This window comes from Lotus japonicus, chromosome 6, assembly GCF_012489685.1.
Source record: "Lotus japonicus ecotype B-129 chromosome 6, LjGifu_v1.2".
NCBI lineage: Eukaryota > Viridiplantae > Streptophyta > Magnoliopsida > Fabales > Fabaceae > Lotus > Lotus japonicus.
The window spans coordinates 7,562,364-7,589,582 of record NC_080046.1 but is presented as its reverse complement, the minus strand read 5'-3'; the positions used below and the strand labels follow the sequence as shown (position 1 = coordinate 7,589,582).

The 27,219-nt window shown below is 38.7% G+C and overlaps 4 protein-coding genes across 4 annotated transcripts; 1 reads left to right on the top strand and 3 right to left on the bottom strand.

The window, feature by feature from the left end:
- Window positions 1-33: 33 nt before the first annotated feature.
- LOC130726092 (uncharacterized) lies at window positions 34-5,376 on the bottom strand. The gene is made up of 12 exons (XM_057577316.1): window positions 5,306-5,376; window positions 5,107-5,203; window positions 4,969-5,032; window positions 4,766-4,867; window positions 4,616-4,677; window positions 4,309-4,407; window positions 4,054-4,133; window positions 3,763-3,976; window positions 1,800-1,855; window positions 1,598-1,693; window positions 1,148-1,328; window positions 34-389 (listed from the first exon to the last, which is right to left on the bottom strand). The coding sequence occupies exons 1-12, from the start codon at window positions 5,341-5,343 to the stop codon at window positions 267-269; spliced, it is 1,212 nt and encodes a 403-aa protein (XP_057433299.1). The 5' UTR covers window positions 5,344-5,376; the 3' UTR covers window positions 34-266.
- Window positions 5,377-9,462: 4,086 nt separating this feature from the next.
- Window positions 9,463-11,509, top strand: LOC130724814 (uncharacterized). The gene is made up of 2 exons (XM_057576089.1): window positions 9,463-10,105; window positions 11,436-11,509. Exons 1-2 carry the CDS (start codon window positions 9,463-9,465, stop codon window positions 11,507-11,509), a joined length of 717 nt encoding a protein of 238 aa, XP_057432072.1.
- Window positions 11,510-13,716: 2,207 nt separating this feature from the next.
- On the bottom strand, window positions 13,717-14,040 carry LOC130724813 (argininosuccinate synthase, chloroplastic-like). The gene has a single exon (XM_057576088.1). The coding sequence runs from the start codon at window positions 14,038-14,040 to the stop codon at window positions 13,717-13,719; it is 324 nt and encodes a 107-aa protein (XP_057432071.1).
- Window positions 14,041-16,446: 2,406 nt separating this feature from the next.
- On the bottom strand, window positions 16,447-23,511 carry LOC130724062 (cation/H(+) antiporter 3-like). The gene is made up of 4 exons (XM_057575232.1): window positions 23,115-23,511; window positions 18,744-19,739; window positions 17,632-17,978; window positions 16,447-17,326 (listed from the first exon to the last, which is right to left on the bottom strand). The coding sequence occupies exons 1-4, from the start codon at window positions 23,367-23,369 to the stop codon at window positions 16,558-16,560; spliced, it is 2,367 nt and encodes a 788-aa protein (XP_057431215.1). The 5' UTR covers window positions 23,370-23,511; the 3' UTR covers window positions 16,447-16,557.
- Window positions 23,512-27,219: the final 3,708 nt, after the last annotated feature.

Sequence of the window (27,219 nt, the reverse complement as noted above, 5' to 3'; positions counted from 1 at the left end):
TGAAAGCTTCTGTGTTCATCACGATCTAGCGGATTACTCGTGCAAATTTTTCAATTCTATATCGTAGTATTTTAACTGATCAAGAGCATTCAAATGTGACACATACTTAGCAATAGCATGTCCATTTCCTGTCAAAAATTAAGTCAGCAGCTTACTACTCTTCTTACAAGACATTTATAAATATATAGTAGAGGCACGTGTGATTCAGTGAAACCACACATATAGTAGAGGCATCTGCAATGATCATCATAGATATGCAAATATCCTCAGTCAGAACTATCACCGGCTTGAGGATCAAGCTGCAACTGTTCTATAAGCACCTTTTCAACAGCATCTACGAAGCTCGATATATTCTGCCGAATATGAATGTCTAAAGAGTTTGCCAAATTCTGAAAAATCATTCCACAAGAAAAATGTCAGCACAGAAATCTTCCAATCATTTATTGTTATCAGGTCATGATAAAAAATAATGACATGGGATGAGGAGAAAATGTCTTCAGTGCCAAACGTTTGCAACTCATGTGACATACGTGATTAAGTGCATCGTTAAAGGTGCAGATTTTAATGTTCTCCAATTATAACATAACACATGTAAAAAATGGAAATTTTGGGGAAATTTTTAGAGTACCAAACAATGACCTGCCAAATATCTATTAGGTGCATGGAGAAAGACAACCTGTGAATTAGTAGTGATTCACAAACACATCCCTAACATAAATATAATTCTTTATTTTAGGACCCATGACACACTGAAGATAAAGATAAAACCACATTGAGTGAGCTGCTCTGGAGTAGCATGGCCACATCACTTTTCACTCTAGATTCTGTCATTAAAGTGGCTATGGCCACGGTACTCACACCATGGAACTACATCTTCAGCAGTGGTCACTTGAAGAACAATCTTGATCTCCCTCCTCTCATAGACTAACATATTGGCTAAGCCACTGAATAAGTTTTCTATTTATTATTTAGAAGGAATGAAGGACTTCACTCAAAAATTTCAGTAGGTTAAATAAATAATTATTATGAAAATGTTGAGGTGAAAACCACATTGAGAATGCTTGGACACATCCAAAGAGCAAAAGGAAAAAATAAATGTCTGAGAATTTTCATAGCTATTAGCTAATACAGAGTGACATCCCCTCACCTTAACTTTGCAATGAAAACTTAGAGGACTTCTCTTCAAAATATCCGATCCCTTGATAGATATCAGCTTCAATGGAGAGTCAAATATTGGCCAACCATGAGACAACTTTATGAATGCATCAATTCCTCTAAACATATGAGCTACTATAGTTTCATCTTTGTCCAGGTATTCAAGAGAATATCTACAATGAGGTGTAAAATAGTGAATAGAACACTACTCTTCCAAATTTAATAATGTTGATTAACAAGAAGGAGACAACAGTCATTTAGTGAATCTGTGTTTCAACTACATATCGTAGTTCATTATATATAATAGGTGCAATAAATGTACAATATCATTGTTAGCCTATTTACAATGATTATGCTACCTATTTACAATTATTAAAAGGTATCCTACTTATTTATATCTAACAAATAACATCTAAGTCAAAGGGCTATATAATAGTCTCACCTTGATTTATTAGCATCCTTTACTGCAAGATGCCTAAGTTTGTTTAGTATAATTCTATCTTGCACTTTTTGTATAAACCACTGCAATGAGAATTTACTGCATGGTAAATGATAGTTAAAAATGAGTTATAGCCATACAGAATTTGGGGAGGGAGGGGAAGAGACAAAGACAAGCTAAAGGGGACAAAAGGGAAATGGCAGACCTGACAGATTTTGCAGCATCGACAATGTCATTCACATGTATATCATTTGGAAAAACCTGAATAAAAAAACCAAAAAAAAACATCAATACAGCCATCAAGAGAAAATACTAAAGTGCTCAAGTAAATTGATGAGTAACTTAATGTTTTTATATACAGTCCATAAAGCATAACCAAACCACTGATATCAAAAGCATTCAATGGTCACCTCTTGAAGGAGGAGATTAGGAAAGGAGAAACAAATAATTTGCTATGTTATGCCAGCATCACATGTGAAGTGTGTTGTGAACAATGTAGCAATATTTTAGGACGTCATAGCTTTATATATCAGCCATGTTATTCTTTCCGTTTTTAAGAGAATTATATTTATTATCAGAACTGGCATAAGGCTGAGAATTGTAGGACACCTATTTATTATTCAATTCAACTTTCAAATTGGTACTAGAGCTCCTAATCCAGAAGACTGCTTCTGCATCAAAACCCAAGTTTCATGGCAGTCATCCAATAGCAGTAGCCTCCATTGCCACTGCCCTATTACAGGTTTTCCACGCCTTCGTTGCACATCCTTTTTCTCTGGCAATCAAGACCGTCGCCAACCATCAGATCTGCCATCCGTTTTCAAAATAATCACTAATGGGAGGGTCACCATTCAGAGATTGATCCAATCCCCCAAAGCCCAAAGCCAGAAGTGGTTCCACACACTCCTCCTTGTTCCAGCATGTAGCTTCATGCACCGTTCACTCAAACGTGGAGGCGCGTTTGTATGCCGTTTGGTTAACTGTCAAGCCCCACCTTGCTCACCTTATCCTCTTCTACTCAGATCTGTGGTCTTTTTGAGCAACAGACAACAGGCTGCCGGTGATACTGTTCATACAGCTGCCATCTTCTCCCTTTGACCTAACCATAGCCAGCACTGATCATGTAAGATACACAACAAGATGCACACAGCCACTGGAACTTCTTCAGCCATCAATAAGGATGAGTTGAATTGTTTGCACTTTGCATATACTAGTTAATTCTGTGAGGAAGTCCTCTGACACTTATTCTCTGGCCATGGCAGCTAAGATTTTGTGTTCTCAATTCCTTTATTCCTTAATGCATCAGGCGTACTTTCTGAGGATTCCTGGGTTACTGAATTTGGTGCTACAAACCATATCACATTTTGTTCTTCACATTTCTCATTTTATCAACCCTCCTCTGGTAAGCATCCCAAAACGGTAGCTGATGCCACTCATACACCAGTTGGTGGCCATGGAAATTTTAAAATATCGTCTTCCCTTGCCCTAAATAATGTCCTAAATGTTCCTATGCTTTCAACTAACCTCATTTCCATTCATAAAATCACTGATGACTTGAATTGTGCAGTGGAGCACTGGAGTTTCATTTCCTCACTAGATTTTATAAGAATCCCAACAACAGTACTAGGAATGTAAGAAGAAAGTAAAAGCAGACACTATTGTACCAAATCATATATCCAGCAAATTCTGAGACTACATCCCCATCCCCAAAAAATTTAGCATAAGTATTACAGTTGAAGATACTTAAAAATAGTAATCATCTGACCTTTTAACAAGATATTAATGGTAAAGATAAAGCCAATTAAATCTTAGAATAAAGTTCACTATCAAACTTAAACCACAAACAATCATTTCTTTGGTGATTGGACCTGAGTTTCTTGGTCAATGTCTGTCTCAAAAGTCAAAACACACAAACACAAACACTTCAAAATAACAGAAGAAACTACTTCAAAGAAGCAAAGAAGACATTATTTGATGACTCAAAAGCCTCACATGATTTCTAAAGAGTTCATCTAAATGGTTACATTCAAACAGCTGCTCATGCCTAACAGAGTTTTTGGGGCATGCCAGTAGTTTTCCACGTCAATGATGAACCCAATTTTTAAATGTATTGAACAAATCCTTCTCACAAACAAGTAAAATAAAGAAATAATAATCTATTTTGATACCTGAACATTCTTTAACTTCATGTTGCCCTCAACTTCAATTAATAACTCATGATTCAGCTCACGTACATCAATGCTATCTTCAACTCTCTCTGTGTATGAACTACCCCCTACTGTTGGCATATAAGTCCGCAAAGACAACTTAATACAATTCTCATCAAATTCAAGCACTTTTAAACCCACCAATTCATCCTCAATCTGCTGTACAGCATCAAACCTGAACAACAGAACAAGATGAGTAAGCCATGGTACAGATAAATATTTGAAACTGTAAGCGAGATTAACTGAGCTTACCATTTGACCTTACACTGAAGATCCTCCAAAGACTTTATATTTAAGTTCATTTCTTCAATCTTATTATCAAGTACAAATTGCTGCAATATAGAAGAAAAAAAATATACTCTTCATGTCAAAGTTACAGTAAAGAATCACTAGAATGATTTCTGTGCAAAAAATCCAGAAAAAAGGATTACGAAATAATTACTCTTCACATGTTTAAAATTGATTCAATGCCCTAAATAGTAAGTAGTGTGGCTTAGTCAACAACACCTCTAAATTCTTGTCTATATTCACAATGGTCAAATTCAAACAATCATCTGCCAGCATTGGAGAATCAAAGCCTTCGGTAGCCTCTGATGTCTTTTGATCCTACAATTAGTAAAACCTGCTGTCAAAATATAATTACGACATGGAAAATCCCCTAAATCTCATTAGCCAAAGGATGGTCAATAGAGTCAATTACATAACTTGAAGTAGAGCTCCATCATAGTGAGCAAGGGAATCAGCTAGAGTAAAGTATAAAACATGATCAGTTGCTTCTCATGAGAGAAATAAGAATCAAGAAGCAAGTACCAACCTTTGATGCATAATCTAAACAACATTCCAATTCTTCAAGTTTGGCCTCTAAGAGAATAGACTCTGGAGAAACAACAATAACAGTAACTATTGGTGGTGAACTCAAACTAATAGTAAAAAATAAAAAATGAAAGATTTGAGTTAAGCTGACCATCCTTATGAGTTGTAGCGAGAAGCTCGATCTCGGTGGCGACATGGGTGGTTTCAACCTCCACCTTGTTAAATTCCTCTTTCAAATGCTCCAAGTAAGCATCTGAAATTGAACACATTAAGCAAAATCAACAATGGCTAATTGGAGAATGTATCATACAAAATTCAACATACATTGCATAGGAAAATGGAGAGTTGAGTTACCTAAATCTTGAATTCCTAAAGAATGAAAATCAGAGAACTGGGATGCAATCTGCTGCACTCTGCTCTGAAAAGTGGAAAATTCAAAAGTTAGGTCATTGAATATAGGTGAGAGTGAGAGTGAAATGAAGAATACGTAACTTGAACATGAAGAGCACAGTCTTTGAGCAAATTGTGGCCATCCAAAGGGTTCGATTCGTCGTCGCCATTGCAAATCTTCCGAATCTCTGCGATTCGACTGAAACACAAACACAGCGGAACAAATCATGGAAATGGGGAGAGAAACACGATACGAAGAAAGGAAGGAAGAACGAACGAACGAACGAACGAACGTGTATACCTTCGGAGCTCACTTGCTTCTACCATTTCTGCTGCCATGGGAACCAACCAACAAGAAAGAAAATGGTACCAAACCCATTTATTTCTTTTTATTTAGGCACTTAAGTACGTTTGATTTAGGCCTCGTTTGGAAGAACTTATTTTATTTTAGCTTATTTGATAACATAAGCGCTTATGTCAGTGTTTGACAGAGTTTATGCAAACAGCTTATGGTACCTTATTTTCATAAACTAATCATGATAGCTTATTGAAAAAGAGCTTATGCTTGTATATAACTTATTTTTATGAATAAGCGCTTGTGTGATAAGAACTTATGACCATAAGCGTTTAATTAAGCTGTTTTCCCAAACAAAACCTTAGATAATTATGATTTTAGATGTTAATTACAAGCGCAAAGCACACCAATCTCACTATTATATGATGTCAAAGTAATTGAGGATTGAAATCCCCTTTCTCCAAATTCTGTCTTGTTATTTCAATCTTACCAATAAAAATCACATGTCAATTAAAAATTACTATGTTTTTTTTTTATAGTCAAATGTTAGTGGTTAGTTGTTAGTAAGTTAGAAAATCCCTTCAAAGTTCCTTTCCAGGATTCGAACCCTGAACCTTTCCCTCCACACCCTTATGTCCCCTAGCTCTTACCACTTGAGCTAACCATTGGGGACTTAAAAATCACTATGTAAACTTATGATTGAAATCTTCTGTTGTTAAATGGTGTCTCATTTTTCGTCTCACCAATAAAATTTCAACACATCAATTAATACCACAATATAAATCTGTAATTGTTTCACTTATATCCCTTTTAATTGAGAGAGCGAATTGAGACACCAAGAAAATTTATTAGTGGCAGAGAAAATTGAGGCATCATTTGAAAATAGAACATCTTACCTCCTAAGTTCCACCACCTCCCTGTCGGGTGTAAGGTGGTGTGATTCTTGATGTTGTGCATCAAGTATCTTCTATACTCTAAAGCTAGGATAGTTGAGTCTGAATATGATTTTCTTACATTTTGCAGATGCAAAATACAAAACCCACTTTCAGAACAGAACACAAATTAACTATAGAATCCGAGTACAGCATTAAAGAGTTAGAGTTGGTTGGGTTTTGTGGAGCATGGTGTGAAGTTGAATTAGCTATGTTCTTGGTTCAGAGTTCAGTTGAACTCCAGAAGATAACTATTGATACAAGGTTACCAACTGAACCGAAATTGAAGCACTTCCAAACTTGGGATCATGAGGAAAACAGAAAGCGTGCTTTGAAACTGCAGGAGAAAATACTGCCTGGGGTTGAATTCGTTTGTCTTTGACTTGATATTGGAAATTTATTATTTTTGTTTTGAAAAATATGAGGATCCAATTCTAATGTTTTTTTCTTTTGATAAATCTGAAATTGAATTTCAAAAAATAAGTGCATGCTTGGAAAGCTATCGATAAAAAAACGAAGGATAAATTCGTATGATTGAAAAACGAAGGATAAATTCATGTGAGTAGCTTCAGAGCTACATATGTGATTTTTAACCGTTCAAAATACAGAAACAAACACATTATAAATAAGGTGTTTGTTGTGGTACCTTAATTTAAATGAGGGTACGGATACTTAAATGATGTAAAACTTCTTTATCTTTAATTTTTTTAATTTCTAAAAGCCTCTAGCACCATCATTCATGAGCATTTTAGTAGATTATCTCATTATCTTGTCGTTTGCCATACACCAATTTCCATATCTCACCCTTATTGTGGTCAATAATTGTCTTGTTCTAACATCGCATACATTTTCACTTCCACCACTAGATTCCAACTTAAAAAGAGTTGCAACAACCGGCATGCCGTCTAAGATTCCACCAAAAGTTAAAAGGTCTAAACTTCTCTCTTTCTCCACCCTTCAATTTCACAATTTCATCTAGTCGGGGTACCGTACCCAAAAAAATTTCAGGGTACCACAGAAGTTGCCTATAATAAATAATAGAGGAAAGAAGATCTGAATTCATATTCAGAATGATAACTAAATTATATTCATTTTATTAAGGCGTATGTTCTGGGAATGAACATTGAAGGAAGGGATAGTACCTAGAGAGTGGAAGAATGTGCTAAAGAGAGAGAATGAGAATGCTGAATTTCATGTGTTATTTCATAAAGTGAGCAAAAGTCCCCTACAATTAGTAACTACCTCCTATTTATAGAGCTTGGGCACTACCTGTTGGGCCGATTGGGCCTCCGAGGCTGAGGCCCAACTTAAGGCCAGGCCCTCGCCTAGGGGCGGGCTACACACTGGGCGTTGCCCCTCTAGGGGCTCGCCCAGTTCACTAGTCCACAAGACACCGAGCTCGAAGTATGAGAGCTAAGTGTGTCTTTTAAATGCCTTTACATGTATCCTATAGTACACTGGGATCTAAGCTGCCAACATGGCTTGAGAAAGAAGAAGTAAACTACGTCGCCAACATGGCGTAAACGAAAGGAAACAAGAATTTTTGGTCTTGGTGAACAACCCAAACCGGCAAGTCCACAAGTCCACGATTCCACAAGCGGCGAGAACGATCGCTCCGTACTAGCGATTGGTTGGAGCAGGTGAGCGATCGTTCGCCGGCGAGAAAGGCGGCAAACATTGATCATGTACCGGTCACCCAAGTGTTGGCTGGCAATGTCCCTGGCGAGTGACTAAACTTTAATGCTGGTATTACTTGTTAGGCGATGGCGTTTGGTTTCTATGGTGGCGAGGCCTTTCGCGCTTCCTCTTATTTCAAAAACCTTTCAAATCCCTAACTGCTCCACGTGACGCGTCAGTTACATCAGTTTTCCTCTTTCTCCGGAACCGTCACTTCACTTTTCATAACTGTCCCATCGTGCGCAGTAAACCCCATCACACGCGTTCCACTTCCCCAAAAAACCATCATGACTTCCAATCTTCCACACGTGTCCAACACGCGTCACCTTTCCAACTTCTCCCCCTGCCTATAAAAACCCTTTTTCCCTACGATCATCCTTTTCCGAGACCGTTTTTTACCTCCCTTATTGCCTACCAAGCTCCTTCTTCCAACTTCCGCTCCGGTGCCGTTGCCTATCACCCTTTCCGCTACCCACTCTTCACATCCTTCTCCGGTGAGTCCTCCTTCCCTTGTCTCTGCATCATATCTCTACTCATCTTTTTCCCTTTTTCCTCATTTGATTATAGAAGATGGCTTCAAACCCTAACTCCCCTAATCACACCTCCTCTTCTTCTGGGAGTGATCCTGACTCTACTGCAGCCGGCGGCCTCCGTTTAGAGGTCCCGGAGATCCCTCAATACCGATTAAAAACTTTCACAACCTTGCCCCTTCCAGTCCAAATAGCGCCCTCACCCGAGGCCATTGATCAACCTTCCGTATTCCAGGATAGGGAGACTATCGTGGAATTCTTAAGTAGCCTTGGCGGTTTGTCTGATGATGACGAGATAAACGCCAAACTCCGGATTTGGCCCTGCAGTGCTCAAGACCGCCCCTGGCTTCACAGGGCCGACGGCGATGTAAAGGGATCTCATTTCTTTTTTGCCTATGAGTATATGTTCGGCGAGCTTGGAGTCAGACTTCCTTTTTCGCCCTTCATTCAGACCGTTCTCCGCGATATCAATGCGGCTCCTTGCCAACTTCACCCCAACGCCTGGGCCTTCATCCGGTGCTTTGAGATCTTGTGCGCCGCTGTTGGCACCGCCCCATCTCCCAACAGCTTCTTTTACCTCTACGATGTTGACCCCAAGTCCATCAAAAATAAAGGGTGGATTTCTTTAAAGGCCCGGGCTGGCCGTAAATGCTTGAATCCTCATAAAAGTAACGCCAAGTCCTCTTTTGCCCGAAGATACTTCCGCGTGGCGGTTCACCCCGCCTATCCAGAGGCCTTCACCCTTAGGGACGGGAGTGCCCTTTTTCCCCTTTACTGGACGGAGAAGCCTAATGGGATTACCGATCCTTCAGAAGAATCTTTGTCTGTCAACGACAAAGCCCTTTTGAATCTCCTCGCCCCCCTTCCTGTCCTTGACTGCTCAACAGTCCTTGAGGGTGCTCGCCTCTCAAGGACACCCAAATATTTAGGTCACTTATAGTTTTCTTTTATCATTTCTATTTTCTTTCCTATCCCTTATGTTGTTACTGACCCCCCTTTTTTCTTATTTACTGTTGCAGAAGATATGAATTTCACCAACGCCGAGCTCCTGAAAGCTCGTGAGAGGAAAATGGCCCGTTTTTCTCCAAAGTTCAACAACGAGGGAGATGGGAAAAAGCGGGGCGGTGCTGAGAACCAAGCTGAAGGCGCCCAAGCCCCCAAAAGGAGGAAATTGGTCAAAGTCTCCTCTGTCGCCGGCTCCTCCAACCCCGGCGCTCAACCCACTATTGCCGCTGCGTCTAAAGGCAAAAAAGTTGCTAAAGCCTCCGTCGCCACGGCCACCGAGTCCACCACCGTACCGGCTCCCAATTCCGCAGCTGCCGCCAAGTCCACTACTGTAGGCGCCACAGCCGCCTCCGCTGGTGCCACAACTACCTCTGTCGACCAGTCACCAGCCGCTGACACAACCACCAACATTTCTCAACCCTCGGCTGTTGAGGAACTTGTCGCCGTCAATGCCACAAAAGCTGCCGCGTCTTCCAATGCTCCTGCTGGGGGGAAAGAAAAAGAAAATGAAACCCCCAGGTCTCCCCCGCGCCAAGACGCACCTCCCAGCCCGCCCCCAACAGATGATGGGCGCTCCGTGTCTCCCCCGCCTCGCCGCGAAGAGAGACCTTCTCCTGATGTCGCCGCCACCTTTGAAGCGACCCAGATCGAGCAAGCTCTTGGTAATAAGGGCGGCTCCTCTAGCTACTACAACATGCTTCCCAACGCCATTGAACCTTCAGAGTTCTTGCTTACCGGCCTCAACCGTGACGCCATAGAGAAAGAAGTTTTGAGCCGGGGTATCAATGAAACCAAGGAGGAAACCCTTGCTTGTCTTCTACGCGCTGGGTGTATTTTTGCCCATGCGTTTGACAATTTCAACGTCGCCGCTGCTGAAACTGAATGGTTGAGGACTGAGAACGCCAAGCACCAGGAGGACGCCGCCGCTTGGAAGAAACGCTTCGACAAACTGCTAGACCAAGCGGGCAAAGAAAAAGTTCAGGCCGACAAGTTGATTGGCACGGCGGGAATTAAAATCGGCGAACTGGAGGATCAACTGGCGCTGATGAAGGAAGAAGCGGATGGTCTCGATGCAAGTCTCCAAGCTTGCAAAAAGGAAAAAGACCAAGCTGAGAAGGACTTGGCCGCCAGGGGCGAGGCGCTGGTTGCTAAGGAGTTAGAGCTCGAAGCATTGCGCGCTGAGCTGGAGTCAGTGAAAAAGGCGCTGGCGGAGCAAGAGAAAAAATCCACTGAGTCCTTGGCTTCGGCGAAGTCTGACATGGAGGCGGTGATGCGAGCCACGTCCGAACAAATCAAGAAGGCGGACAAAGCTCATGGGGAAGCCCTCGCCACGAAAGATGCCGAGATTACTTCCCACCTTGCGAAGATCAAAGGGCTAGAGGACGAGCTGGCGATGGAGAAAGCCAAAGCCGCTGAGGCGAGGGAACAAGCCGCTGACATTGGCTATGACAATCGCGAGCGCGGCTTCTACCTCGCCAAAGACCAGGCCCAACATTTGTTCCCGAACCTTGATTTTAGCGCGATGGGAGTAATGAAAGAGATCACCGCTGAAGGACTGGTTGGTCCTGATGATCCTCCTCTGATTGACCAACACCTCTGGACGGCAACTGAAGAAGAAGAAGAAGAAATAGGAGAAGAAGAAAGAAATAATGAATAGTGTAATTTTAATTTTACTTAGACTTTACCGCCCACTGTAATGCACTTTTCCGCCATTCCTATATATAAGCAACCTTTCGCCATAGTTTTTATATCGCCTTTGAATACTTTGTAAATTTTGTTGGATTGCTTTCGCCGTACATTTTGTGGTCGCCGCTTCGCAAATCGCCGCATTCTTATTGTTGAACGCCCCGGAGTAATAAAATACTCAACATCCTGAGTGACTAAGCACTCGCCTTCCACCTTATTCATTCGCCGACCTTATATCTTGCGCTATTTTTCACGCGTCATGTGATTGAATTACGCCTAACGATTCTGTGCGTTAATTTTAACTAGGGCTTGTCGCTTGGTATTTCTCCACCAAGACTTTAAACATCTTCCCCAAAGGGATAAATGGCCTCCATTCTTGAGGGCTTCGCCCGGGGCTTTGCCCGCTCGGGGCTTACCATGCTTGGGTCCCAATGGCCATTTGGGGGTCCCAAGACTTTTGCCTAGTTAATGGCGCTCGTTGTATTCTGGCGAGACTTACCCAGCACATCGTTTACGGGACCGGCGATCACGTCAGACTTTCCGCGGGGTGATTCCCAGGCGTCAAAGGCCATTTGTGGAATCGCCGCCACCTTCAGGGTTCCAGCAAGCCCCTTTGGGGATCAAGCTTGTCCCACCTAGTGATCGCCGTAATTCTTTGTATCGATCGGAAATTCCGATCGTCAGGGAATCCTTGGAATTTTTAGACACGAATTTCATGAATTTTCGTTTTATTGATGATGCGCCTCGCGGAGTATATCCGTTAAATCTGTGTTCATCACCATGTCAGCTTCCTCCCGCTGGCGATGAGACTTAGATTGCCATGGCCGGCGTTGTTCATAATCATCACGCCGTGGATACAACTGCTCCTTGGTCGGCCTCAATACCGCCTTCCCTTTATCTTGTCTCTGCTGCTTGCCATCCCCCTTGTCTTCGCCATTCTTATCTTTTTTCGCGTGCTTGGGTGACGTGTCGCTTTTTTCCAGTTTCGCGCGCTTTCTTTTGAAAGCATCGTCCTCCTCGTCAAGAATATAAGTGCTGGCGCGAGCACGCATCTCTTCCATTGAACGTGCTGGCTTGCGTGTCAACTTGCTGTTCAACCCTCCCGGTAACAAACCATTTTTGAATGCTAGAGCACAGGCTCGAGGTTCTTCGTCCTCTACCTTGACCGATGCAGCGTTGTACCTTGCCATGTACTCCTTCAGTGACTCTCCTTCTTGTTGGCGAATGTTGTATAGATCATTGATCGTTATTGGCTGGTTCTTATTCGCCGAGAATTGCACTAGAAACATGGATGAGAAGTCTCGGAAATTCAAAATCGATCCGCGCGGCAAAGTTGTGAACCATGCCATCGCCGTCGATTTGAACGTCGATGGAAACATCCTGCACTTCACCGCATCTGATGCCGCAATTATCACCATCTTCGTGTTGAAGTACAGAAGGTGATCTTTTGGATCAGAATCTCCACTGTAAGAATCCAGAACTAACGTTTTCATATTATTTGGAATTGCCACACTCTCAACATCCTCCGAGAATGGACGGAACTCAGCTACGGAATCCGCTTCTCTGCTTCCATCGTCTTGCTGCTCGCGGCGGTAGAAATCCAACTGAGCTTGTAGATGCTCATTCCGCTGCTGGATGTTGCCAATGTTGCGCATCATATGGCGCCATTGCTCCTGTGTCACCGCCGGTTGTTGCTCCGGAGCAGGTGAATTCTCTGGTGAGCGCTCCGGAGATCCGATCTGCGAAGGCGGTGGAGGAGGTGGTGGTGATGGAGGAGGAGAAGGCGGCACAGAAGTGCGTGCAGCCTGTACTCCTGCTGTTCGTATCGGAGAATCCAGGACAACTCGATGAGGCCGCCGAGGCGGCGAAATTCGCTGTCGCACTGGTGAATGATGCTGCTTCCTGCGTCGAGTCTCCATCTAAACCAGGAATGACGCAAACCTGATCGAAAAACGAACGCCGGTCACAGAATCAGAATCGGAAAATTAGAGAATTGCCTAATCGTAATCAGAGATAGCTTCTTGCACAATCAATCCACGTGAATGGGAGTAGAAAGTTTATCATCCCCACAGACGACGTCAAATGTTCTGGGAATGAACATTGAAGGAAGGGATAGTACCTAGAGAGTGGAAGAATGTGCTAAAGAGAGAGAATGAGAATGCTGAATTTCATGTGTTATTTCATAAAGTGAGCAAAAGTCCCCTACAATTAGTAACTACCTCCTATTTATAGAGCTTGGGCACTACCTGTTGGGCCGATTGGGCCTCCGAGGCTGAGGCCCAACTTAAGGCCAGGCCCTCGCCTAGGGGCGGGCTACACACTGGGCGTTGCCCCTCTAGGGGCTCGCCCAGTCCAGCGTAGCTGATCCACTAACAATCCAAGGTACTCTCTAGCTACACTCTACCTTTGTTCTAGACAAGCAAATTTGTGTAGTGCAACAAAGCAAGTCCTTTTTTCCAAGCAGTTTGAAATGAAATCAACCTCAGATACCCTGCTCAAGCATTGCTCGAACCATCATGGGAAGACCATAAAGGCGAATAAAGCCCTCAGGATCAGCTTGATCATATATCTCCCCGCTCTCGAATGATCAAATGTCTTGCCTGTACAGGCTAAAGGGGCTCTGCCTACTGGTTACACTAACCGAACCTTTGTACAGTTTCAAAGTCACAGAACCTGTTGTGGTCGCTGTGATCTCCTCCATAAACGCATCCAAGGACTTGCAAAGCGGATCAAACCATCTGCCAGCATACACTAACTCTGCATAGGTAAGGGCTAGCGAATCTTTGACTTGTATTGCTTTTTGGTCAAGCGTCAGAAGCTCTAGCTCCCTTGCTGCAGCGAACAGGATGGTTTCGCCAGGAGTTTCGTAAACTCCGCGGCTCTTCATACCTACGAGCCGATTCTCAACCATGGCATGGGCCTTCCGCCAATCTCATTGAGCTCTGCTAGTAATGACGCTGGCGAAAGCCTCTTCCCATTGACTGAAACAGGAAGCCCTGCCTCTATCCCAATTTCGACATATCTGCATGGCATCACACATGCTTTCATTAATTTAAAGTACAAAATCCAAAAAATGTAAAATACAACATTTTTAGGCGCAACTTGGACGTTATATATAAAGAAAAATCACAAGAAGCTTACTCTGGTTTGTCTGGAGCATCCTCAGGATCTACAGACATCATGTACATATCCTTTTGGGGCTCATTAGCAGGGTCTTCTAAAATATACCACCCTTCAGTATCATAGATTGCATATATATATATATATATATATATATATATATAGAGAGAAAGCAATAGGAAATTTCCAAAATATAGTTTTTAGAGCACATAGAGCATTACCCTAGATCAAACTAAAGATTAGCAACTTCCAACATTACACCAAAGAAGTGATCTTGTGCGTCCAATGAGGGTTCACACATAGCCTAGAGACTAGTAACAAATTATAGGATTCCTTGAAATACTTTCAAAGAAAAAAAAAATCTGTTCACCACTCAATTCCACCTCCGACGAAGAGAGATATAGAGAGAGAAGTGGCAGATAAAATGGGTGACATGATAGGAAAAGAAGAAAGAATAGGTCTTAGGTCACCACTCAATCTGTTCACCACTCACCACCCAAAATTTTAGTTCTTACACACTCTACCTCCTGAGCTTTTACACAAGTAAACACAATACTGTCTTCTGCAACCAGAAGGTGAAATATAACAATTGCAGACATAGAAATATTAATCTCATGAATACTGCAAGAAACTATAGATTTCTGATTAAGAGGGAAAAAAACTTCAACGCAAAAGATAAACATGTAAGAAGATAAAGGGTCTTCCTGGCGCAATCCTCTCCCGGGCGCGAAGGTGGGTTGGGAGTTCTCATTCAACATATTTGAGAACATAACATACTTCACAAAGCTGATAGCCAAATCAACCCAACAAAGTCGGAAGCCCATGTTTTGAATAACCAACCTGAAGAAATGCCACTCAATTATATCATATGCTTAGGACATATTCAGTTTAATAGCCATCATGTTATTCTGGCCAGTAAATCGTTTTTTCATGTAATGAAAACACTAAAAGGCTATTAGAGCATTATCTGTAATCAGACACCCCGAGACAAATTAAAGCACTTTGAGTGTTACAAAAGGCCCCCGATATGTTGCTTTCATGTGGTCTACCCTGTGTAGAGATCATAGGGAGTATAACAAACATACAAAGTCTTTTGGTTATAGGTCTTTCTTATGGCACTGTTCTTCGGGTAGAGCCTCGTCTGCATATATGACTTGTTGCTATAGGGTTACCTACATATGGGGTATTTTTATGCATTTAATGGATCATGTTTTAGAAAAGAAAGAAAAACAATTATACTTGCATTTCTTCGGCTTTTGAAAGATCATTAATATATTTAATTCGTGTAAAGGTTACTAAGGTGATCCATAAAAATCAGGACGTTACATTAATAGGCATTCACTGAGTGGATATCTCTAGCCCAAGATTTACGAAACTTGACACGTCAAGCTAAAGGGATCCTATTCCGGCCGACTTAAAAGACCAAATTCCTAATAGCATCTCAGCCGAACCAAAAGGTGGCAGACTAGATGACTTAACCAAGGAAGGACTTAACCTAGCTAAGGCCGATAAGTTGCATGACAACCCAGTAAATAACGAGCAAAGAAGGCAGCCCTGGGGTGACCTTGCATTCATGAGGCCATTAATAGAGGCTTCCTATAGACTTGTAGAAACAACAACGACAAACTCAGAGCCTATAAATATAGGAGTAGACGTTCATTTAAAAAACACACTAATATTTTTTTCAACTCCAAGCCTATAAATATAGCCACTAAGATTCTCTCTTAGTGACTTCAACGTCAGAGTGTCATTTGCTGGTATGCGCTCACAACAGTCGTACAGATCCGCCACACTAACAATTCCAGTCAAGGTTGCGCACCACCACCGGGGACAAGGAGAATTATAATCTCATTCTCAAAAGAACAAGCTCATATGACCTTTTATATTGAGTTGATTTCATGTCTCTTTTGGGCTCGGTTTTTATCATGTGCCTTTGCTCGTGAAGCGGCTACAATCATGTCATTTTATTATTTTATTAAGGTGTAACATTTTGAAAATGTTAACTCACAAGATACTTAATATAAACTATTTTACTTTAAAGAAAATTATACTATCTAAAATTTTCATAATAATCTTAAAAATAATTTATGTAAAGGATTGTGACCATTAAATTGTTTTATGAATTAAAATGAAATAATTCTTAAAACATAACTATTCGATCTAAAGAAAGCAACACAACTCTTTGATTCATGTAGAATTAAATTTTAGAAGTTTCTAAAAATTACGTGGATATTTAGCTAACAACGTATATGTAAAATTTTAAATGCATAAATATACAAAATTTAATCTATGTTGATTTTTTTAATAGCTAAAATATCAATCTTTTAGTACTTTTCTTGCGTGATAGTTGTTGCTGCACCACCAAAACCGATGCATCGCTCTTAAAATCTGGTGAAGAAAGAACATCAGCAATGACACCTAATTCTGGAAATTCACTCCAGTCTGTAAGTCCCATGGTTTGAGGCGCGTTGATCTCATGTCGTCTCCCAACTATAAAAAACTCATGCTCTTTCACGACGTCACGAAGAAAAGCAGTTGTGTCAGATCCATCTTTCACAAACACTTCTTTATATGCCACATTATGTGCATGTTTCACTTCTTGCAACAAATAATCTTCCATCACCATAAGGTCCTCCAATTCCGCTGCGTGATGCTTAACAACAAGGTGGTAAACAACCATCCTAATATTCGGGTTCACGATTGCTCGTTTCGCCAAGCACAAAGCCTCTTGATCATCTGTTCCACCCAAATAAATCATGGCTAGTTTAGTGCATGAGTCTTTTCTCGGGTGAGAGGCACGACATATGTGGATTCCGACCGTGCATGGAGCGGTTTCAAGGACCTTGCAATTTAGTGCTCTTAAGTTCTTGTCATCCGACTCGATTCCACCATCACTTGACCATCTTTGGTGAAAAGGAAGCACTATCATGGATGCTAGTTTATCTAATGCAAGGGTGCACACATTTTCATACATGAGGTCGGGTGGGGATATTGCTGTGTAAGTGAACACTGATGTCGCATTTTGGTTGTTATGTTGAAAGATATCGAAAGCAAGAATGACATTATCCGAGTATGACCTGTTAAAAGTAAGTTTACTAGTAATTAGAAAATAAAAGCTAGCATGCATGATTACAAAAAAGGAAGTGTAATACCAACCTATGTATCAACGAGCATTAATCTTGTTTAAGAACTCTTATATTTTCATATGTAACCAGCCACCTATTTATGATTAGTTTTATGTTTATTTAGTATTTAATTGAATAGTTATGCATGTAATTTTCATGAGCTACTAAATTATAGGTGGAGGACCGATTCATCTAATATATTTGCCAAAATAATAGAAATTCATCATATTCTTCATCATTTATTTTTCTATAATCACCTGTGAGAGCTTGCTGATGATGATTGTCTTTGAAGAGCGTGAGAGGTGAAAATGGGTAAGGATTGCCCAACTAGCTCGACTAGATGCAGCGCATCCACAACAATAGGATGTTCTGTTGTTGGATGACAGACGTCGAGGAAATCTATTGAGGGTGAAATGTGGTTTGGTTTATGAATGGTTATGAGTATCCTCAGCTCGGAGTTGGGTTTTAAATTGATGATGTTTCTTTGTTGATAGCTCGCATATTTTCTTGAAGGATCATACAAAATCTTCACTAACAACTGCATAATAGTGGCTACGACCATCACACTGATCATCATCAAAGCATATGTTTTACTCCCAATTAACTGTATCCGTTCACACATAATAAAATATTGGAATTAGATAGGAAATACATAAATATAAGAAATGTTATACATATGGTAAAAAGAAATTGTTACAAAAGTGAGAATGAAAGTGATGATGATGTATGTTGTTTAATTTGTTCTTCAAGATAGTTAATTTTATCAAAAATAAATCCTCTATAACAAGATTGTCTGTAGCTCCCTCAGGCAGGATCTTGACCATTAATTGTTGTTTCTAAGGGTCAAGATTGTTGCATAAAAGTTAATAATTAAAAAGGTGAAAGAATCAATGATGGTAGGTGTTTTTGATATGTTGGGAGATGTAGGACGGGTTGTAGAGGATTCAAATGTCATTTTATCAAAGTTTTGACTTATTCCTAGAATTAAACAACTTGATCTTAGGCAGATCTAGTGTGTCAGAAATTACAAATATACTTTCACTTGAATATTTAGGTTGGCTATTGTAGTTTAAGAAAAATATTATTCATAAGTTAACAAAGAAATTTTAGAACATAAAAGTATATTGTAATTAGCATGTACTAAATATGAGATTGTTTGGGTAAAATCACCCCAGTCTTATTTAGTTCAATAATATTTTGACATGTCAAAATATTATAGAGTCACCTAAGCTTGAGTGATTTACTCCAGTAAATTTGGGTGATATAGACAACCTCACTAGATATTAGTAGGAAAAAGATCATGTGACAACCAATTTTTAAAAATTAGGTTGGGAGGAGAATTTATTGGAGGAGAGATTAGATGTATTACATTATTGTCGTAGAGGGAACAGAAGAAACCAACTTCCACTATGCCTTTGGTGTTCATGATGAAGGCAACAGTTAAAGCATCACTGACAGGCATTTGGCAAAAGAGCGCAGGTAGAAAGCAAGCAATGATTTTGACCACATGGGTAACAAGCACTACCAAACCAATAACCAAAGTTGTTGTGGATGCATAGTCCATCTTCAAATCTGCCCTTAACATAGAAGTGGTCACAAAGATTGGCAAAAGGAATGTGTTTCCAAAGAAATGAAGCTTCTTAACCAACACAGATCCCAATGGTGGCCCTTCCGGAACAGAAAGTCCCAAAATAAAAGCTCCTAGAACAAACTCATGATTTATCTTGACTGAAACTACTCCTAGAACAAACACCATTGCGGTGATCATGTAAATGTAACCCTCACTCACAGGCCTTCCTTCTGGGGTTTTTCTTATAATCCAAAACATCGCGGGTCGAAAGAGAAGTGGAATCAGCACAACAAGAGAAAACAACAAGAACAATTCTCTAGCCATCACACTCCCATTAGGAGTCTTCACCACCACAACACCAATCGTGGCAACAATTGTGCTCAACATGTCACTCACCAACGCTGACGACAACGCTAACCTTCCTAGCTCCGAGTTTTGCATTTTAAGCTCGGTTAGAAAAGAAGCAACGACCGCGAATGAAGTTAATGAGTGCGATACAAGTAATACATAGATATCACTTTCATGTTTTCTCTCAAATTTTCCAGGGAAAAAAGCTGCTGGGGCAAGTCCCAAAAGTAAGGGTGCTATGAGTCCAATTATGGAAATCACCCAAGCCTTGTGTCCTGTTCTTTTTATCATGTTGAAATCCATTTGCACACCGTTTATAAAAACAAAAAGTACAAGACCGATTGATGATATTGTTGAAATGATATCATGAGTCCCAAAAGGAAATAACGTCGTCATGTAACTTTCCAATGGTGCTAGCTCAAATAAACCAACTAAGATCAAGCCAGCCTGCAAATGTAACAAGGGTGTTTTAGTTAGCAAAAACTTATATCACCAAGACCTATATAAACAATGATAAAAAACTAAACTTTGTCTACACTGAGACCAAGAAAACATGGTTCATAAGTCGAAATTGCTTCTCTAAAATTATAGTAAAGTAAATGTTAGTATAAAACTATATTTCACGAGTGAAGAACTTTTAACATGGTCTATTATTGTCATAAACACGTCTCAGTATCTAGAAAAGGTTATATGTCGAGTAATTTTAGAGCTTATTAGGCTAAAGTTCCTACAATTATGCATGCATTAAACTTCTGTGAAGAAAGATCTAGAGACGCACAAGCGATTTTGGTTGGCGCTGGTGACAGAGGAAGGTAATTATGGTGCAAGTCTGGCTTGGTTAATTAAAGGGGCTTGAATCGCACCGATGATGCGGTGCAGTTCGTAGGAAACAACGTGTTGGTCGTTATGGTGGGCTCGATAGTGGTTATGGTTACCGTTAGAAATGGAAGATAACAAGGAAGAAAACATAATCTATCTAGTCTCAAAAGAGGAATTGTACCTGGCTATCAGGTGTTTGTTGAGAGATAACTATTCTTTGGTTCTCAGGTGTTGTTGGGTTTGTATGGGAAAATGGGTGTGGTAAGGATTTGAGAAGAAGATCTAGAAAAATTGGGAATTAAATTTTCAAAAATGAGAGATGCTGATGAACAATTTTTGGGTTGATGATGAAAAAATTAGGAATAAGAAAGATGACGATGAAAAAAAAAATCTTGGTTTTTGTTCTGGAAGAAGATGAAGATGAATAATTAGGAATTAAGAAATTTATTTGTCGGGATTGAAATTGATTAAAATATTTTAGAGTGACTGAAATTGATGCTAAAAAGTCCATGTGGTCACTCCTCCGTGTTCGCAGTTCGGTTTGTTCATTGGTTCGGTTTTGGTCGATTGTTTGCAAAAAAAATCTAAAACCAAACCGATGGTGAACGATTTGAATCATTTCGGTTCATCGGTTTCACAATTTCTTCTTTTTTTGTCAATATCAATTCCACAACTTTAAATATATAAGAACCACATATGATTCAGAACTTAACAATGCATAAAATGAAAAATAAATAACTAAATCATAGCTTAATCACAAATTCATAATCCATAATCAACAACTTAAGTACTTAACAATACATAAATGCTTAAAGTAATGTTTAATATTAGTACCATTACAAATTAATAATAGAAAACAAAAACATGATAAGTCTAACAAACATAAAAAGTCCAGGCTAAAAAGCGGTTGTTGCCCCTGATGTATCAACTTTTTGAAAATGTCGTCCCTACTCGTTTTTTGTCTAAGTTTCTACCCTCCATATTTTCAAAAAGTATAGTGAATGCCCCTCCGTCAATCAGACGCTAGAAACCTAACGTCTGATGCTGATGTGACTTTTATTTGATTTTTTAATTCCACATTGAAATGCCAGAACCCAATTTATTTTAAAATACCACTTGTTTAATTAACAATTAATTTAATTTAAAGTATTTAATTATAATTTTAAATAAAAAAAATTAATCTTTTATTTTTAAAACTCTAATCCTCAATTAAACACAAATTTAATTTTACTTCTTCATCTTCATCTTCATCATCATCATCATTAATACCATCAAGAACATTCAATAAAAAAACTCAGAAACTTATTCATCAATACCATTAATTCAGAATCTCTCATCAACTTCTTCATCCTGTCAACGCTGCCACCAAAAACCACCACCACTCAGGAGGAGGAGGAGAAGGAGGAGCAGAGGGGGAGGAGGAGGAGGAGGAGGAGGAGGAGAAGGAGAAGGAGGAGGAAGAGGAGGAGGAGAAGAAGTCGGTTTCTAATGTCTAACTTATGGAAGGGCATTCACTACACTTTTTGGAAACATGGAGGGTAGAAACGTAGGCAACAAATGAGTAGGGACGACATTTTCACAGAGTTGATACATCAGGGGCAACAATTGCTTTTTAGCCAAAAGTCTAACATAAACAACATTTCTTCAAAAATATTTATTTAATAAATGAATATATATATATATATTAAAAATTATTTTATAAATAAATATATTATCGGTTCGGTTCATTAGTTTTTAATTTTTCAAACTGTGAACTGAACCAATCATCATTGGTTTTTATCGGTTTTGAACAGAATAATAAAAAAGCCGATCCAATTACTTTGGTTCGGTTGAATTCATCGGATCGATCCGATCCGGTGAACACCCCTAATTGACTAGTCAAAATTTATGACATGTAAGCAAAATGATTTAATTTGAATTAAAACAATTCACAGGATAACATGAGGACCTCAAATTTAAGCCAACATTTGAGTCATATTTTGTTCTTGATTCTTTTGGAAATAGAAAAATAGAAACTATATTGCAGTTCTGCTTTGGTACTAACATAAAAATAAGGCTTAATTTCTATTATGTGATTCAAAAGAAGGGATTTTGGTCCCTGACTTTTTAATTTTTGAAAATTTGATCATTCGGTTAGTGGGGTGTACAATTTTTAACCAAAATGAATAATGTGGCCTTCATTTAGGAACATTAATATACATGTGTGTTTCATTAATTTTTAATCACTTAATTAAATTTCATGTCATTATTCACACATGTTCTTCTTGTTACTCCAAGCACACAAGCTCCATAGCCAGAAGTTTAAAAGCTTGAGAAACCTTCTCCTTCAATGACGAAGCATGTTGATCCTCCCACACTCATTTCTTCATCAACCTTCCACCATGACCCACCAAAAACTCATTTCTCAACGCGCAAAAGAAAAATCGTCTCCACCTACCACACTAATTTAATGTTCAGCCTTTCGCCATGACTCACCATAAACTCATTTCCCAATCACATCAAGAGAAAGCTTCTCCACTCACCTACCCTCATTTCTTCCTGTTATTCACTCTTCTACTAGAAATCCATGTACAACAACATTTTCAATATTTTTATAATTTTCAGATTAGACGCAGATGTGATTGCTCTCTCTCAGAAGACCCTTTTAGTGATTATGTGCAAAACCACCATGCAACTTTTCCACCACTTTATAATGATTTGTATAAAAATCCATGCACAAACAAGCTTCAAGTGGTAAGGCTACAATACTAAGACTAAGAGAAATACAAAAAAGTTTCATAAGAAAATTGTTTAAACCAGACTTCATACATCATTTTTTCTTGTTTCTCACAATATACATAGAAAATAATTTCGAGAACAAAAAATTATATTCCAATTTACACACATTAATAGTTCAAGGACCCAAATCACCGGTCTTTAATATTAAGAAGTCACATCTCAACAATGATAGGTGAGAGACCAAAACTGCAATTAAATCAAATATAAAAACATAAGTATACTTACCATCATTTGTGAAATAAATAGAGGGAGTCCCAAGGGCTTGATCAATGTACGGCATATTTGGGTGATAACAAAAATTACAATGACTTGTAATTCAAATACTGGAAAGAGAGATTTCATTGGAATCCTGCCTTTTTTCTGGTCACTCCATATCCCATCTGAAACAGTCTTTATTGGGGTAGCATAACAAAGTTGGTACAAGGTTTCACTGAATTGCGTAATTGAGTGCAACAAATTTTTATCCGCATTAAATTTCATTATGGCACCAGATGCAAATCCAAGAGAATAAAAGTTGAATTCAGAGAAAGTGTCAAATTTTTATCCGCATTGAATTTGAAAGAGGTAACAAAGTGTCAAAACCATGCATTGTATGTGCTTCTCTCTATGTATCATGGTTAAATGTATGGTTGTTGTTGTTGTAATGCTTCGATGTAGCTGACAAGGAAAAAACTAATTTTAGACTACATTTTAATTTTGGATGTTATGTAGGCAATAACTTGCATTTCTATAAGTAATTAGTGTTGACTTGTGTCGATACCTATTTAATAAAAGATACTTATTAGAAGTTGAGATCATTCCATCCTATATTTAATGCGCACAGAGTTGATGTCTCCAACCATATGCTATAATTAGAAAGGGAGAGGGGAAAATAATGGAAATTTAACTAAATTAGACAACTTTAACCATATGTTATAACTGACACGTTAGATTGTACCAAAAAAAAATGACGCTTAAGAACCCAACTGAACCTTGGTCTTTCTCTTTCTATCCAAATTGAAATCAAGATAAAGTATGAAATATTTGACAAAAAAATTAAATGAAGTAGAAAGATGAAGTACCATCAAAATATTCATTTATTTTATCTATATGTGGTGAGGCAATCTTGAATTATTCATTAATTACAATTGTTGCAATATGTTCGTTGGAATATAAGTGTTAGAACATAGTTGTTGGCAGTTGGTACGGCTATTTATGGCGTCTCAAAAGCACTTTATCACATATTCATCAAGTGTGTCTCAATAACACTTATCGTAAATACATCAACTGTGTCTCAATAGCACCACCAAAATTGGCTATGTATTTCTTTCAAAAATATTGAGTGTGTCTCTATAGTACCATAAATAATGACTATATCTCTTCAAATCGCATTATCGAATGCATAAGAGTAATCATACAACTTAGTTTGACCAACAAATGGGTATCCACCATATTTTCCTCTTTGTCAAGGCTTAAGGCTCATCCTCCTTAACGTATCCAGGAACACTATCTTAATCATTCATTTAGCAAGAAGATCAGCAAGACTTATTTCGCTTCTTACACAAGGAATGTCAAACCGTTCTGAATAACATATATGACATGTAAATGACTTTTCTCTCTATTGTTAACATCGTTGTTAGCAGCTCTAATTTCTTCTTGTGAATCGAATTAAAGCACAAACACAAACACAAAAATGAATAATTCATAATATTCAAAATCTCTATATTCATTAATAATATTATCATTCAATATCAAAAATTTACATACAACACCATCATAAACATAATCAATAATGCAATATACCTTAGCACCAATATTTTTTAAATCAATTCGAATGCCTTTAATTTTCATCTCCTTTTATAAGTCATGCATGTTCAAAAACATAATTCTTGATCATGGACACAATTTTGTCAAAGATTATAGTTAGTTAACTCAATTAATAACTTGTATTTTATTGTAATTAGATCTTTAACGATAGAAAATTAAAACCGTTATATATATATTTTATACTAATTAGTTACATATGAAAAAGATAGAAGTGAAATGATTCGAATGCCATTAATCCAAAAAAAGAAACTTGTTATCACTGGTAAAAATGTTTTAGTATTACTAGTTAAAAAGTTGAAGAGGAAAAGATGATGATAAGAGCACAGTGAGACCGATATAGGGTGGTTGTAGATTGTACCTAAGTGACGTTGTGTCAGTGTTTACATTGAGAAGTGTATTCACTATTTTGAATCACACATTATACTGGACAAAAGTATCATCCTTTTATTAAATGTTACTCACTCGGTCGGGTTCGGTCACCGACGGAGAAAAAAAATCCACACCCGAACCCCCCGCAGTTAACCGTTCCAATCATTTTTTTCACCCATCTAATCCGAAAACCCGTAAAAACCCGCCCGTTCACTTTTCGGGTTGGTCCACGGGTTTATGCTCACCCCTACTCTATGCAGCACTTAAGTTGCAACTTACTTGCTATTCATATGCTTAAACCTTCTAATAAAATAAAAAAGCCAAGCTTGAATACTCCCACTGGAATGTTGATGGGGCTCCAAAAGGGACTGGAATTGGTGTGTTTTAGGCCGTTTTTCTCTATGCATATTAGTTCTCTGTTGGGCTTACAAAACTAAGGTATGATCAATTTTACATGTCCTACTATGTTATTTTGAGTTCAATATCACACATGTCATTGTTGAGAATGATTCATCATGAGCAATGAGTTGGGTGAATAATAATATAGTAGGTCGTGCAAAACTTAGAATATAATATGCTCAATTCAATTAATCCACGCATGAGAAAGTGGCTTGTATTGTTTATTTTTTTTTTGGAAAAACCAAATATATAATAAAAACGGGGACAAAGCGCATAATACATATTACATGACAACTAAAGGAAAATGCCAAAGAAAGCAAAAGAAAGAAAAAACAGATAACATAAAGAAAGTAAAGTGGCTTGTATTGTTTGGGAGCAAAATTATTTCGCAAGTTCTTTAGCAAAACAATGGTGTGATATGATTGATGATTTGTGGGTGCAATTTTGGTCAACTCTTATGTGTAGCGTTTATGTTATAAACTTTCTCACTTGAGATGGTTGTTCTCTTGTCTTTACTTTTAATACAATTTCTTTTTTCTACAAAATATATTAGATCACATGTCTATTATGTTTTATAAATTATCTAATTATTCAAATTAATTAATTTTTCATGATTCAAATTCAATTAATTATTTTAGAAAGCTGAATATATTGCAAAAAGGGTAAAGGTTACAAACAAAGCATAAGGATTAAAATGCCAGAGCCTCCCGTGCTGAAAGCAACTAACATAGAAAAAAGAAAAAGAAAAACCAGACAAAAAACAAGGAAGCATCAACATAACATAACAGGGGAAAAACATGAAAAAATTGAAAACAGAACAGGGAGATAGGTCGCAGTAAGGCAAAGCCACATCACTCATCCTAATAATAAATCCAAAGACGACTTGAAGATCTATTGAGGGGCGCACTCCAGGACACATGCCAAACCTCACACGCACCCTTAGCTCGAACCCAAAGTAGGGCAAAGAAGCTCCGACAAAGGTGAGAGATGATCGCAACCTTGTTTAGCTAGGTTGGCAGCAATCGTATTAGCTTCCCTGAAAATGTGGAAGATACCAAAACAATCCACCTTATTCATAAGGCAGACAATTAAATTGAGGTCATTCATAAGTTTCCAGGAGCGGTTCTATTTGAGCATCACCTAACCAACAGTGAAGGTCGAATCACTCTTCATAATTACAAGCTAGAGGCCACAGTTTTTGCAAAAAAGGAGGGCATTAAGGATAACTTTTACCTCTGCGACATAAGCCCAAGTAGAATCCACCGCTAGAGAGAAGCGACCCAAAGTGTATCCATTGGCATCTCTCAAAACCCCCAACCTCACTAGCACCCGGGTACAAATTCAAGTATTTTAAGTATGTTCAAGTTAATGTTTATTAGTCCTTGTTTCACGAAATCATATCATGTCAGTGTGTGTTTTCAACTCAATGAAACAAATACTCACTTCTACTTTTGTGTTTTGGAATGTGTGCAAAGTGAGTTTGAAGCAAATGAACTGAAATTCAATCGCACCCTCAATTGGTGCCTCACTACAACATTTTGGACCTACAACAACGCCTTGGGTTGCCATAGATAACGTAAGACCACACTTTTACACAGGGTTGGCCTAGTTGGTAAATTTTTTTATCGGAAACGGTTTTTTGAAACTAATTTTAAGCCACATAACGAAAACCGTTTGCGTAGAGGATTTAAAAAATCATATCACTATTATAGAAAGTGATACATTTTTAAGTAAGGGTTGCGTCCTTAGGTATAGG